The sequence below is a fragment of the Rousettus aegyptiacus genome, unplaced genomic scaffold (genome assembly GCF_014176215.1).
Source record: "Rousettus aegyptiacus isolate mRouAeg1 unplaced genomic scaffold, mRouAeg1.p scaffold_m13_p_4, whole genome shotgun sequence".
Taxonomy (NCBI): Eukaryota; Metazoa; Chordata; class Mammalia; order Chiroptera; family Pteropodidae; genus Rousettus; species Rousettus aegyptiacus.
In genome coordinates, this window is record NW_023416307.1 from 41,466,907 (window position 1) to 41,482,596 (window position 15,690).

Consider the following 15,690-nt stretch of genomic DNA (forward strand, 5'->3'; position numbering starts at 1 on the left):
ATCTTATTAACAGTGGTTAATTAATAATGGTCAAACTCTAAGTTTCATTTAAGACTTATGACCTTAAATTGATTTCTTAAGATATTTCCAGGCATCAGAAGTAAAGTTTTAGAATTCTTCACCAAAGAAATTGTAACTATACTCTTTTTTTTCATTTCTTCAAGTTATTGCTTTAGGCTCAAGGGTGAAATTCACTGATGGGGATTTGGGGAAGCTTTTCTTCCTTCTGATCATCCTGCAGATATTGCGGCCTAAATCCAGAGTTTTAGTGCTTTTATTTTTTTAGAATCCTTAATTACCTTTTATATCAAATCTGATTTTTTATATGACATATTTTAAATTTTGCTCATTTACAATGTGCCTTTAAATTGAGGCCCTACATCAAGGTCTTTTGAAATGCAGTGTAAAAGCTCATAAAAATATTGAAGTAAATGATCATGCTTCACATCTATGGAAATTCAATTTAAATTAACATTAAAAATTTAACAAAAAGATTTTCTCTTTTTTTTTACTCTAGGAACTTGTGTCCCTGAAGCCCAGTAAAGCTGCAGAGCTGGTTGCTACTCACTTTTCTGAACAGATTGAAACAGTCATTAAAAAACTTCAGGTAAATAATATCAAAATACATTGGGAAGAAACATCCAGTAGAGAGACAATTATTGCATATCCACCTAAGAACTTTTGTTTGTAGTAATTTCCTCAATTAATAGTTGCCATTTACACATCGTGTGTGTATGTGTGTGTGTATTTGGGAGCAGTTACATGATGATTTGAGTCTAGAAATGAGGGAGTTCATCTTTGTGTATAATACCCATTAACAACACAGAAACAATTTTGGACCATGACCAGTCCTTATTCTAGAATCGTACTGTGCAGATTCTCTCCTCAGGCCCCTACTCCCATTTTCTTTTGCTATAGGAATGATAGTTGTACTCTTCGAGGTTCATGTTATTTATTCAAACTTTTGTTATTCTCAAATTGGGTTAATGCTGACTATTTAGAACTTTTGTTGGAAAGTCTTACCTAGAATCTTACCTATATTAATGCTGAATATTGAGATGCTCAGTTTGAAGTACTATTTAATGGACCTAGTATTCCACTTGTCATACAAGTGATAGAAGTAGGGAATAGGATAGTGAAAGGGACATGAAGCACAACCCAGAGTCCTCAAGTGGTAATAACAGTAATAGGTGATAGATATGCAAGACCGAAACCACAGAAGTGTGTGGGAGGCAGCTGGCATGGGAGACAAAGAAATGGAAATCATTCATTTAAACACTTATTGTGGCCCCACTTTGTACCATAGTGTAGTAGGCCCTGGGAGGCGCAAATAAGAATACAATCTTTTTTTTCCCCCTGTGGAACAGACAAGCACTTATATAGCTACAGTAGGATGCTACAGTATGATGTTATGAACACTACAGCAGACATATGTAAAATGTGCTACAGGAACAAGAGGAGAGGGTGATAGACTGTGCGAGAAAGTAAGACAGGAGTTCTCAGAGCCTGAACTAGGTCTTGAATAATTGGTATCTATTTTCTAGGCAGAGAACTGGGAAGGGCTTTCTAGATAAAGTGCTCTATGTATGTAAATACTTGAAGGCATGAAGCAACATGCTTATTCAGAGAATGGTCAGATTGATGTGATGCATGCTGTGGTGCGGACAATGATAGAAGAAGCATTAGATTAAACTATAAAAGGTAGATTGGATGGGAGGAGTTAGAAGTATAGAGGCTGGAAAATAGAGTTTCAGGACCTAATATTGAAGTCTTACATGTAATGCTAAGAAATTATACTGTATCTTCTATGTACTGGACAATTACTAAAGTTTTTTAAGCAAAGGAATGACATCATTAGATTCACTTTCTAGAAAATAAACTCTATAGTGTGGAGAATGGATTCGCAAAGAGAACAAATGGAGGAGAAAGACTAGTTAGAAGGTCTAGGCAAAAGATGGTGAGGACCAGGACTAAGTGGCAGTGGAGAGGACAATAAAATGTGTATAGCTTAGAAATTAGTTGAACCTGGTGGGAGGAGTTAAAAATGACTCCCAGATATCAGGCTTGGTTGTCCAGCATCATGAGGCCCATTAACTCAAGATAAAGACTCGTTAATTAATTCAATAAATATTTATTTACCTACTATGGACCAAAAGCATTGTTGTTAAGTGCTGAGGATACAAAAATATATAAATGAATGCCTGTGCTAAAGGAAGGCAAATAATCCAGAAGACAATTGCAGAGTCATTGGACTTGAATGATGATAGAACACTGCCCAGGGTACTGAGGAAGTATGTGGAGCGTCATCTAACCCAGTCCAGCGAGGGGCAACAGGAGGGCATTTTTTCTAAAACTACTCTCAACTCACAGAATTTCTACACCCTTTAAAAGAATTTCTACACCCTTTAAAAGTCAGTGATTCTGATGAATCTTCTCATAGTGTTGTTACTGTCATTTAAAATGTAAGATTATCTATTGCAGTATTCTTTTTTCCTATACTCTCTAAAGACATTTAGAGGTAGAGAGGCTAGGTAAAATGAATATACATAATGTCATTAATCAGGCAAATATATAAAAGCTGAAGTGTCATGGATTTAAAAAAAAAAAAAAAAAAAAGGTGACTGTTTGACCATGGAAAGTTTGTGGCTTCTTACACATTTCTGGTAAATAAATGAACTATTTCTTTTATTGCAGAGCTTTATTGATTATGTGAGAATCCCGTCCAAATTTTAAAGTGTCTTTACATTTGATGGCAAGTAATATGTCTCTAACCACTGTTTTCAGAATTCTTGGAATAAAAAATAAGCCAGAATATTGAGTTATAACCAGGAGAGTTGTATAAAATAAAGTGACAGGCCAGAGAGAAGATAGAAAATCAAAGACTGATAAACATATTTAATATATCATATTCTAAATGACAGTCCTTTTCAGTCTTGAGGGCTCCCTGCTTTTTATAGGTAAAGGTTAAGTGGGTCAAAAAAGAAAAACTAAACTGATAAATTTTGCTTAGCTTTCCTCAGACCTCAGATACATTGTTTATATTCATATGGTATGCTAAGGTTTATCTCATTTAATTTTCACCTCTATCCTGTGCAGAGGTTAGAAAAGATACGGCTGTTCTCTTTTTCATGTAAGTAAACTGAATAGATAAGAGAGTCAGTGACTTATAAAAAGTCACATAGCGAATAAGTAGAAGAAATAGAATCCAGATTTCATGGCATATGAATTGCTAGTGTGTTGCAGTTTGCCATCCCTTCTGTAGTTGATTATATTGGGGAGTTAATGAGCTTTTTTGGTGCCGGTGGTTATTGGGGTTTCACACTCCCACCCTACCTAGGTTAACTATCTCGCAATAAGCCTTTGTCACAAGAAGGACTAGGTGAGGCAGTGTGAACCCATCAGTGCATCGAGAACTCACTATCAGCAGAGCAGTTCAGAGCATCCTCATGTTGGGAACTGCTCAGGGTTTTGTCTCAGTAGAGGGTTTTGTCGTTTTGTTTTTTTGTTTTTTGGTTTTGTTTTGTTTTGTTTTGTTCTGCAATAACAAGGTGTTTGTGTTTCTTCTCCACTCAAAATCAAATGTGTGACACTGATTAGAATTACTGAGTGGAAATGCTTTCCAAGTGATTCTTTAGAATTTCTTAGATCTGTACAGAGGGCTTCATGGAAATAATCACATGTGTGTGTTTATTTTAAAGGGATATTCTATAGTCATTCTTTACTATGGCATAGTTTGAAGAATTTGTTTTAATATTGTATTTTTACTCTTTTTTTATTCAGAACCAGGTTTTGCTTTTCAAATTTCTGCAGAGTCTTCTTGACCCAAGGTATGTTGATAAACCTTAGTCTTTCATAATGCATAGATGAGAAATCAAAGAAAGTAAATTGAGGTTAAGAAACTAGTCCATGGTATCCAAATAGTATACTCAGATCTTGATTTTTATTATTAGTGGGAGTAGCAGTTACATACATTATTTCAAAATACATGACCTAAGTCTATGGCCATGCCACCCTAAACATACCTGATCTTGTCTGATCTTGGAAGCTAAGCAGGGTTGGGCGGGCCTGGTTAGTACCTGAATGGGAGACCGCTTAGGAATACCAGGTGCTGTAGTCGTTAAAAAAAATAAATAAAAAATAATCCGTGATCTGGAATAGTTTATAGCCTAAAGGAATACTTTTCTTTCTATTTGAACATGAGCATGCAGAGTGAGTTAATAAAATAATTCAAATAAGATAATGAAGTCATACCACAAGGACATGTTTCACAAGGAATTCGATAACCATCTAGCTTCTCTTTTGTATCCTAACTTCACTCCTTTTATTCCATGCTGCAGGTTGATGGCTTTACTTTCAAAGTAAACACCTAGTCTTAGCCCACATCTAAATTTTACCTTTTAAACACTCATTCATAGTGCTTAGTTTTAAATAACTGTTATGGGTTGTGTGAGAAGGAAAGTGTGAATGTTTTTAAAGTGTTATTTAGTGGTACTCATCAAGTAAAATGTAGCCCAAGGAGATGATGAAATTATCAATGAATTTGTAAGCAAACCATCTCTGCATGTGAGATCTTAACATTTTGTTGTGACGAAATGTAGTACATTGGAATTTGAGTGTAATGACATTTAATATCGTCTAAGAGAGTCACTCTTAACCAGCAGTGTGTGTCAGAATCACCTAAGAAATTTTTTAAAACATGGACGCCTGGGCCAAACCCCACAGAATCACTATGGGTGGGGATATTTTTGATGCACACCTAGAATTAGGAGTCACTGGTTTAAGTGTAATATTCCAGGATGACACAGCTTTCACACCAGATATACAGACTTTTAAGTTGCATTTTAATGTATAACAGCCATTGAAAACAGTCATTTACTTGCTTTAGTGATTATGATATCAGTTTTGGTTCTTCCACTGTTCTGTGCAATTTTTAAATACCAAAATAACAGTAATTTTGTTGATTGTAATAATTTTTTTGAATTCTTAATCATTAAAACCTTGAGCAGGCTGTGTTGCATTTAAATTTATAGTCATACAGATATGCATATGCAGATGTTTAGAAAGACAATCTGACTACATTTTCCCCTGCACCCCAGTTCAGTAACTTTTCAAAGTATCTGTGTTTTAATTCTCTGTTGTCAGAATATTACTGAAGCTAGATATTCTTTTATTTCTATTAATCATTTGTATTTTTGAGCCAATTTGGGCCCTAGTCTGCTCCTAGAATTAACTGGTGGAGATATCTTAGAATTGGAGTTGGGGGCTAAGACGGAAGGAAGACAACTGGAAAAAGGATGGGGGGAGCTGGGGGAGGGTAGAAGGCCCTTTTTCTGGAGTCTGTGCACCTGTTTCCCATGGCAGAATTCCTTATGTTCCTCTTGTGTTTCCTCCAGTGTCAGATTCATTTTCTTAGGACTGACTCCTCTTCTAGGATAATTAATTTTAACCAAGTCCTTTTACCAGGAGAGACTCAAGCCGGACAGATTAAGTTCAGCCTTGAACTTGGCCTTTATCACATGTCATAAAGTATAAAAGATAATGGTGACCAAATAGTACTTTTTTAAAATAAAAAAAAAAATACCAGTATTAGGTAATATAAATATCAATACTATCATTTGCTCTGATATTGCAATCGCTACTTGAACTTCGCAGTAATAAAAATGGCACATCATAAGAGTTTTCAATGTCTTCCATGGAAAGGCTTGCTCTGTTATTATCTATGTTGACATTTGAAAGATATTATTTAGGTAAGATTCTTTAAAAGTACTGTGAAAGTTGTTTTGTTCACTAACAAACCACAAATTATTTTACATTTACTTGGTATATTTTCTCTTCTCGAACTAACCGTAACCCAGGATAATTACTCTGAATTAACTTGTCACACATTGTTACCATTTGGGGGTGATTTGAACTCCAGTGTTGCCCCAGAGACATGGGGGTGGTATGTGGGGGTAAGGGGGGTAACAATGCTAATTTGGTTCTTCCCCGCTGACGCTAATGCAGTGAAGAGTGTGGAAAAGAGGATACGCACCCCCATGGGGAGTGAGTTACAGTAGGTAAAGAGAGGCCTGTACCTGCAGAAGTAGGATCTGTATTATATCCAGTCTGTGATGGATGGTTACAAAAGTGTTCCTAGGTGATTGGCACGTGAGATCATTTTGATTGACACTTGGCTGCTGTATAACTCTTTGACTAGTACACATGTGCTTACCCAGAATTCAGTCTATAATAACTAGATTCATGAACTTCCAGGCATGAATATGGTATTATAATTATGGTATGATGAGGCTGAGGTAGTGGGCAGGTTAGGGTAATACCTTTTGCACAAGCGTCTGTGGCCAGATAGAACCAGCTATAAATTATGGCCCTCCTGTCCTTTGTCTTCCAGGATGCAAAAGAGATTCTTTCTTTAACTGCTAATGAGGTGTCCTTTGTCTTCCAGGATGCAAAAGAGATTCTTTCTTTAACTGCTAATGAGGTGTTCTTTGGGTGGTCTCTGGGCTGTGTCTCCATTCCTTTGTTCCTCTGTCACTCATGTCTGACTAGCTGCCTAAAAACATTATTTCTTCTGGTCATATCAATTTGGCTTCAAGGTCCTCTCTTACCTGCTTCAGAAAGAAGTAGTGTACCTACACCCCTTCCTCTTCCCTCTCCCCCAAATCAACATGATCTAGAATGTCCTCACTTTTGATAACAGCCAAATTTCCAGTTTTACTTTAGCCTAGCAGAAATTAAGAGCTGACAGAGATTCTCCCCTTGACCAAACTTTCCTCAGATTCCTCTGAATCCTTGGCTCCACTAGGTCTGACCTTGGGCTTCTATCTCTATCCTTGCAGTCTTGATTTAGCAAGAATTCTGCTAAGTCAGTTTAACCAGAATCCTCCACCCTTAGTACCTGATCAGCCAAAATATTTGTCCAAACTCTTCCATTCCCCCCACCCCCACCCCCAGTAATATTTGGTCACTCTGGCTTGCTTTCAGGAAGAATCCTGTTAGGTCAGTTCATCAAAGAATTACCCTACCTTCTTAGTAATTTTCTATCCACAACTGCCTTCTCACCTCCCCACCCCACCTTTAGCTATAAATCCCCACTTGTCCTTGTTGTATTTGGAGTTGAATGTAGTCTCTCTCCCCTACCGCCAAAACCCTATTGCAGTAGTCCCTATACCTATCATGATAGTCCAAGTAAAGTGTGCCTTACTATTTTTTCATGCCCTTCAGAGCCTTGGATTAACAGGACTGAGACTTTAGTTCTACCTTTTAAAAGAGCTCAATTTCATATTGATTCTTCTCCAAGATGTCAAAGATTGTGGTGTTCTACTTTGAGAGTTTCAGTCTAGGATTTATCATATTTTATCCTTTTACTTTATGTCTTATATAGTGAGCAAGTATCAATTTAGATTATGCTCTAAATTCATTGGTAAATTTGGTGTTTGGCATTTTAATACAATCATGTTTATAGAAACATCATTTTAAATGACAGTATCTCAGATTAACATATAAAAGCCTGTTTAATGCACAGTGTAAATATGTAATAGTGGAAGAAGGAGAAAAATCTTTTCCTTCTAGGTTCTTGGCTGGGACTCTGTAACAAAGGATACATTAAGAAAAGAAAACATACACATTTATTTAGGATAAGTTTTACCTTATATGAGAGCCTTCATAAGGAAATGAAGACCTGAAGAAGCAGTTAAACATGAGCATTTTTTGCTAGGTTTGATGAAGAGTAGAAAGTCATAGGAAAACATAATATAGGGCCAGAAAATATGAGCTAAGGATAATACATGGGGGGAAGCTGTTTGGATTCCTCTTCATGTTGCTGTAGCTGCCAGTCCCCGAAAGACACACAGACCACTAGAACTCAGTGAGTTATAGGGAACACACTCTTTATTCAGCCAGCTGGGTCTGCCAGGTGTACGCAGACCCCAAATTAAGCAGCCCCAAAATGTAGAGGTATAGGGTTTTTAAGCGCAAAATCCCATTCTTCATTCTGTCTAAACACAAAGGTCTATTTTTCTTCTATTCATTACCTCTTGACCCACAGGTCAGGTGTGCAAGCAAGGGTACAGAAGCAGAAAGCTTATTGTTAGGATGTTATGTTCCTATGGGCGACAGCCTATGTTCCCATGGCGATAGCCATGTTCCTGTGGGCAATAGCCAAGCAGTAATTTCCTGCAAGTAATAAATTTCTAGAAGTCATTTTTCAGCCACCACAGTGTGTATCTTTAGATATAAGGATACTCCTTTCCTCCAAGTATAGGGTGAGCACCTCTCACATGAAGGTCTTATGATCTCCTTTGGGGGTAAAGGGGGAGGTCAGAGAGTCCTTCCTGCACCCACCATTTCTCAGATGTCTTCAGCTTAAAATATTCAGTATGCCAAGGTACCATATTTTGGGGTGGTGTGTCCCTCTGGATTGAGGGAGAGGAACAATGTTAAGAAGGTTGAATGCAGAGGGTATAAGGAGGAGTTGCTTCCTGAGCTGTCCTTAGACAAAGTTTGAATTATGGAATTATTGTCTTTGGTGCCCTCTGCCCCCTCCCACTCTACCCTCGTCTTTCCAGGGGGGCAGGGTGCACACACTTCTTCAAGTTTCTATTTCATAAGCATATTCAGATTTGTAGCATTGTTCTTAGGTAGATTGTTTTAAATCCAAAATTACCCCCTTCCTTGATGCCCCCATCAAAACTTTTTATAGTTGCTTGGTCAATTTCAGTATTATGTAACACTTTTATGGTGAGAATATACAAGTAACAGTGAAGCATACACACTAATGAAAAAATACTTTTCCAAACCCACTGACCTCCAGGATAAGAAGAAAGGAGATAGTGTGGACTAGTTTACAATAGTCTCTGAATGACTGATTTTCTATCACATTTTGGCCTTTTCAAATGAGTATGCTTGTTGACTAACTAGAAGTAAAGGATTAGAGTCCTGTTAGGTACTGGGAAAAATGAAGTGGGAAACTAGGGGAATATGGAAAGAGATAATTAGTGTTGATGTAAGAACATCAAGACCTGCAGAGAATTTTCATAAGAGTTTATTTGACCCAAACTGATGACATTCCGAAAAGCAAGATGTCAAATGCTCCAGAGAATGACAATTTTGCAGGTCTTTTTAAACTTTTGGAATTAAGGAAGATAACATGAAAGTGGGAGAAAGCAAGCTAGAGAAATCTCTATGATTGGTTTACAGGCTAGTTAAGAGGATTATGTGCTCCTTTGAGGGTGGTTATGTCTCTAAGGGGCATGAAAAAGAGGATTACTCTGGTATTTCAAAGGTATGTTAACCTAGATGTACAGAAACATAGACAGGGCTTGCTTAAGGCAAAGAAAAACCTTTTACAAAAGAAGTTATATGCCTGGGGTGTGACTACCCACCATGACCTGCCCAGTTAGGAATTTATGATCTGATCACTGTATGAGGTTACTTTCAGTCACTTGAATATACCAGATTTATTACTGAATCCCTTTTTCATTCACAACAGGGACAAAAGAACATCAAGAATAAGTAGACTTATGTGACACTTTTATGATGAGAATATACAAGTAACCCCACTCTAGTAGTTTTCCCTGGCAGACTTCAGACTATTTATGCCTTTGATTCTTCCCTTTTTGTTCTGCGTAAGCAATAAGAATTTTTTTTTTTTTTTTTTTAACATCTAGGTATCCTCCCCATGAAGCTCCTATAGCAGCATTCTGGAGGATAGAGAAAAATGAACAAAAACAGTTATTTTGAGATGGGGACTGCTTATATATATGTATGTCATATAAAAATATTGCTTTTTTTTTACTCTTTTTTCCAAAAACCTGAGTTAATAGGATTCTTATTTCTGTATATATAGTTTATGCATATTTGATTTAACATTTATATGTATTTATTGAGTTGTTTTTGCGGGGGTAGCTTTTTTTTAACGTTTTTAAAGGAGGAAAGCATCTAATTAAATTCTTATATTTTTCTGTTTATTCAATTTCTTTGCTATTTTTGCTATGTAAATGTCTTCAGTAAAATTAATTGACCTACAAAGATACTGGTGACATCTGTATGTAGAAAGATTAGATAGTCTGATTGGGAGTGGGGGAGGGAGGGCTGTTAATCCTCCAGAAACAAATTATTTGCCTGAATTGAGGCCAGAGCTTGGGAGAGAAAGGATTTGCTGCATCTTCCGATTCCCTTCTTTGGTACAGCTGCCACATAAAGCCCTACCCCACCCCCACTCCCCGTGTGCATTCCTGCTGGCCAAGAACTGTCACAGGAGTTCTCCTGGTATATTTACATCCAATGGTCTTTTGTGTACTAGGGATGCTTGAAGGAAAATACAAAAGGGCACTGATGTTTTTCATGAGGCTATAAGCTTCATAAGGAATAAAGAGAACGTGCAAGTATATTTATATTCACAATAATTTCCTCAGCATGATTTTCTTGGTAATGTCGTTTTAGCTTTTGTTAAGAATGTCCTGGAGGCCTCTGAAATATATGGTATGATTTTCTTGTAGGGAAAAAAAAAACATAAAACGTCACATTGTATTTCTAAGTCTTTAATCAAAATAAAAATTGAACATTGCTAAGAGAATGAGTGTTTTTGCCAAGGAGTAAAAAAGTAGTTTACAGAAATGGTTATACATTGGATTTAAGTTGAATCTGTCAGTGTTTCTGTGGATAATTTTGAACGGACATTTTAAGATATTGATACAGTGTTGACATAGCATATTTCAAAGTTAAAATAAAAAATTAGGACATTACATATGCTTATGAACTTTGACATATAAAAATACATTTCTACTTCAGTGAGTATCTATGAGCTTGGCCAGGCTTACCACCAGGTATCATAACTTTGGCTAATACTTTGCCAGCAGCTCAAATTAAGGTTTGAAATCCTAATACATCATCATCTCCTAATCTTCAGACCTTTCGGGTAGGTAGGTAGAAAATAGATAGAAAGATAACATTTATTTCTTTGTTGTATTATTCGATAATTCTTTGTAATTAGACTGCTGTCTGCTAAGTACTGTGTGAGATTTGAAATGGCTCAAAATTAAACTCACTTCTTTCAGTAAAAGCCCGTTTTTTCTTTGTTTTCTCTCTTAGCAAATGTCATTATCCACTCATTTATTTCATTGGACAATTTACTGAGTAACTATAGCATACTAAACACCATGACAGGCACAGGAGATAAAATGATGAATTAGATGGAGCCCTGCCTTCAGAGAATTTGCATTCTGATTGAGGAAGTAGATAAGCAAGCAGGCAGTTGTAGTATGTTTTTTAAAAGAATTCCGAGAGTGATGATGAATTTTTCACTTTTTTAAAAACACTTTATCCCACCTTCTTAGCCACACTACAGAGAACTAACTAGTCTGTTATCAAAATCTACTTCGTGGCTATCTCTTCTGTGTGAGTTCTCTTCTTGTTTACCCACACTGCCCTGGTTCAGGCACTCAAAATCTCTCTCCTGGTCTCTCTTACTGGTCTCCTAATCAGCCTAATTCTTCTCACTTTCATTTTTTAAATCGAAATGGTTAGACATTTGTATAATTTATAAAGTTCCTCCTGATTACTCTAACACCCATCTGGCACTTTACACAGCCATTACAGTAATATTGACTATATTCCCTATGCTGTATTCTACATTCCTGGGGCTGTTTTGTAACTAATTTGTACTTCTTCATCCCAGTTAATGTTAATATTCTTCTTCCTCTTCTCATAGTTCTTTCAGTTCCCATTATTCAAGATAAAATCCAAACTCTTCATGGTGTACAAGGGCCTTCTTGATCTGAATCGGGCATATCTGTCCAGCTTCATTTTCATCCATTCTGAAGAAGGGGAAATTTTCTCTTTTCCCTTGCATTCCACAGCAGTACTAAAGGTCATAGGATACACTACACATTGTCATTCCTCCCTTTGACTACGTGTTCTTCCCTTTTAGTCCACTTTGTTTCCTTGAAAGCAGTTTCTCTATATGTATTAAAAGCTCAAAAGTTATACATGTACTTTGATCCATTGATTCCATTTTGGAAAATATATATTAAGGAAATAATGTGAAAGAAAAAAGTAGTTAATACTCAAATATCCACATTGGCATTTATATAGTGAAAAGGCTATTTTAAAAAGTAGACGGGGGAGATGGCTAAATAAATGTTGAAGTATATGAGCATGATTGATTACCAAATTGGCAAACATGGCAATGTGAATGTAAAAATAATGTTAAACTGGAAGAATACATAACATTAAATAGCATGCACTATTGGGGAGAAAGAAATTTTACTATACCCTTATAGGTTCTTCTGGCTGGTCTAATAATTAAATCTACATGAGACATATTAACAAGAGAAAATAACCAAGTTGAATTACGTATGTATGGGAAACCCACATACATGAGAGATCCAAAGACCCTACATACATGAGAGGTTTGAGACAGAAAGGTGAAATGAGGGTGTGTGTGTGTGTGTGTGTGTGTGAGAGAGAGAGTGAGACAGACAGACAGATAGATAGACAGACAGACACATGCAGACACAGACACAGAGACAAAGACAGATAAACATCCTGAGCTAAGAAATGAGGTAAGGCTTCTGGGGCTTCAGAGGGGAGGAAGATAATTCACAGGACCATAAGACAAGCAGATGTTCAGCAATTAGATGTTTGCCCTGCCATACAAATATGTAATCACTCTTGTATGGGCAAGGCCCTAATTTAAATTCTTTGAAGGAGAAGTAATAATTTCTCATGAGCCTCAGGGTCTCAATTGCCTTCATCTCAAAATAATCTACATATCAATGTAACCTACCTTGGGGAGGCCTATTCTGAACCCCTTTACCACACATACTGTTTTTGTATATGATTAAACAATAGTAATAGGATATATATAGAGATAGATAGCTTAATATTCACTGTATTCTTTGCTCTTGTTAAAGAACAGAAATTCAGTGGAGTAAATTTAAAGATCTAATTGGCTTTATTGAATGATTTCTGAATCAGGCATCATCCCATTTAGTAAATGGAAAGATGCTCCATGAAGTTGTACAAAATGGAGAAGGTTTTTATTGGCACACACTGGGCAGGATGAGAAAGTTATTAGCAAAAGAAAAGGATTATTTTAGAAAAGACCACCTTTGTTTAAGTGAGGACTTGCTGTATACTATAAATGATGGTTAATAGCACTCCTACTTTTACTAGTAAAAGGCTTCAGTTACCGGAATAAGAATTATATTTAGACATAGGAAATTTTTCCCAAATTAAGAACTTTGTGACTCTCTTGACCAAAGGTTGTTTGGTGAACTCATTAAGTTCTGCTTGGGGCTTTCAATACTTGCTGGTGGGCTAATTCAGTATCCCTCAATTTAGCTGTAAATCACAAAGATCGTTTCCAATTTTTTTTTCTCTCACAATTGCCTTCAATGCAGGATTTTGTTAAGTGACTGACTATTCCCTATGTAGACCACCACCTTAGGGTTCTTACTACATAACTTGAAAATTATCTATTAAGTGTCTGTGGCCAACTATACTATACACTGTCATAGGAAAGACTGCATTGCATTCGTTGTTGTTTCCCAAGCCTTAGCATAATCTTGGCACATATAATAGATGCTCAGTAAATGTACACAAATTGAACTTACTGACCGGAAATAGTACATTGGATGGCCTTCAAACCGAGAGAACCAAATATAGAATGGAGGGGTGAAAATTACAAGGACTAGGTTAACATAGTCAGATATAGCTAGAAATAAATTCTGTGAGAAAGTTCTGCATGAAGAAAATAGAAAGCGCATGTGATAAACCCAGAGAAATGATAGTTCTTTATGGGGGTCAGCGCTGTCTGAATAGAACACTATTAGGTCAAAGAGAAAAGGGGATGCTAACCAACATTTCCTGACATTAAGGTGAGCCAGTATAATTTTCTGATGTTTATGCCACATTGGAGGTGGTGTTCATATTTTTTCTGCATCATACTTCTGTTAATATGTCTTATAAATGCAAGACTATGGAACGAATTAAGATTAGACATAAGCGTCTGCCAGTGACTTATAGTGTTTAATTCTTTCCAGACATTTATTGGCAAAACCCTTTACAAATACTGAAGTTGTGAATATGCATCAAACCAAGCACATCACCCAAATGAACAGATTTTGATGCACTCATTTGTGAGGGAAGTAATGTGTCTCCTGGGAACTGATCAGGCAACATCAACATAATCAAAACTTTAATAAATAAACTAGCATTAATGAATTTACATTTATTTCTGACTGCTGCTTATCAGTCTTGCACGTAAATACAACTTGTTATATCCATTTCTCAAAGCTCTTTCCATTAGTCTCCTATGAGCTACCTGCTTTGTCATATACCCTCTGTTAACTTTAATGACTATCAAAACCATAGTCTTAGCATGTCAGTGCTCAGTAAAAGTACACTGTTCTAGGCTTTGAGAATACATTAGCAAGGAGATCCCTGTGCTTACCCTCACAGAGTGTACTGTCCCTTAGAAAAGACATAATTAAAGAAGTAATTACAGCATGGTGTGATTGGTACTATAAGGAAAGCTTAGTAGAGACATGAGACTGGTAGATGATTTATATCTATATATTTACTCATGAATCACATTGTTTAAACTGAATTGGGCCATCTGTTTCTTGTAGAGCAACCATACAACTTTTGGTATGATTTAGAGGAGCCTCCACTAAATATTATTTCCTCAATTATTCAGTATAAAGGGAGCAGTATTGTAATTTAAAATGCCTCTGATGTCAAACACAGGTCACCCAAATAATCTAAGTAACAGCGAGACTTTAAATTAATGATTTTACCTGACCAAGAGGTAGTCTTGGTTTTAAGATAACATGCTTTTTACCTGTAGTCTCATTTATAGATGTGATTAATTAATGCTACTCTCTTGTCTTTTGTTTTCAGGGAGGGTGTTCATGTAAATCAAGAATTGCTTCAAATATCTCCCTGTATTACAGAGCTGTTCATTGAGTTGTTGTGTCAGTTCAACCCAAACCAAGTTATAGAGACGTTGCAAGTCCTTGAGTGCTACCGCCTAGAAGAAACTATCCAGGTAAGACCTATAACGTAGAGAAGACAAGAGTACACTTTCCCTTATCATTCACTGTTTTACGAATGATTAAGGGAAGACTTATGTATTAAGTTACTTGCCCAAATTCTGAGATAGAGCCCAGATAGTCTTCCTCCTTAGTGCATGCTCTTTGTTGCTGTGACAATAAACTGCTTCTCTGTTTTAGTAAAGTCAGAAATGGCACATCTATCATTGTTATTAATCAGGCTTCACAAACATTAAAGCCAACACACTAAACATAGAAAAACATAATACAAATATTAAAAGGAAGAAAATAAGCTCTTGTTTGCAGGCACTGATGGTTGTTACATTGTCCTTTTTGCAATAAGACTTAGTAGGCTGAATGGCAATTCAGTAGCCTTAGTAGTCATTGCCTTGATTCTCTTCCCTTGTTTTCTCCTATTTCCAAATGAAAATGCTTAAATACCTACACACACCTATTCTATTCTAAGGCGCTAGAGTGTTTCCAGTTTAAAATTTGTTTTTAAGCTACCATTATATCTCCTTTCCTATCAATATTCATGAAACAGTAACCTGAATTTTCTGTATCCACCTCCTGAATTGCGCACACTTAAATTTTTTAAGTTATGAAATAGTTCAAATATATAGAAATGTGCAGAATA

At 36.3% G+C, this 15,690-nt stretch overlaps 1 protein-coding gene and 1 pseudogene across 7 annotated transcripts in view; both read left to right on the forward strand.

Moving 5' to 3' along the window:
- The window catches only part of VPS8 (VPS8 subunit of CORVET complex), a 230,538-nt gene that overhangs the window by 134,833 nt on the left and 80,015 nt on the right, over positions 1-15,690 (forward strand). For all 7 annotated transcript variants that reach the window (XM_016159713.2, XM_016159714.2, XM_016159708.2 and 4 more), the window contains 3 exons: positions 518-607; positions 3,781-3,827; positions 14,902-15,049. In XM_016159713.2, the coding sequence (XP_016015199.2) occupies positions 518-607; positions 3,781-3,827; positions 14,902-15,049 (285 nt within the window). The remainder of the gene's footprint in view (positions 1-517; positions 608-3,780; positions 3,828-14,901; positions 15,050-15,690) is intronic.
- On the forward strand, positions 3,995-4,117 carry LOC118601868 (annotated as a pseudogene).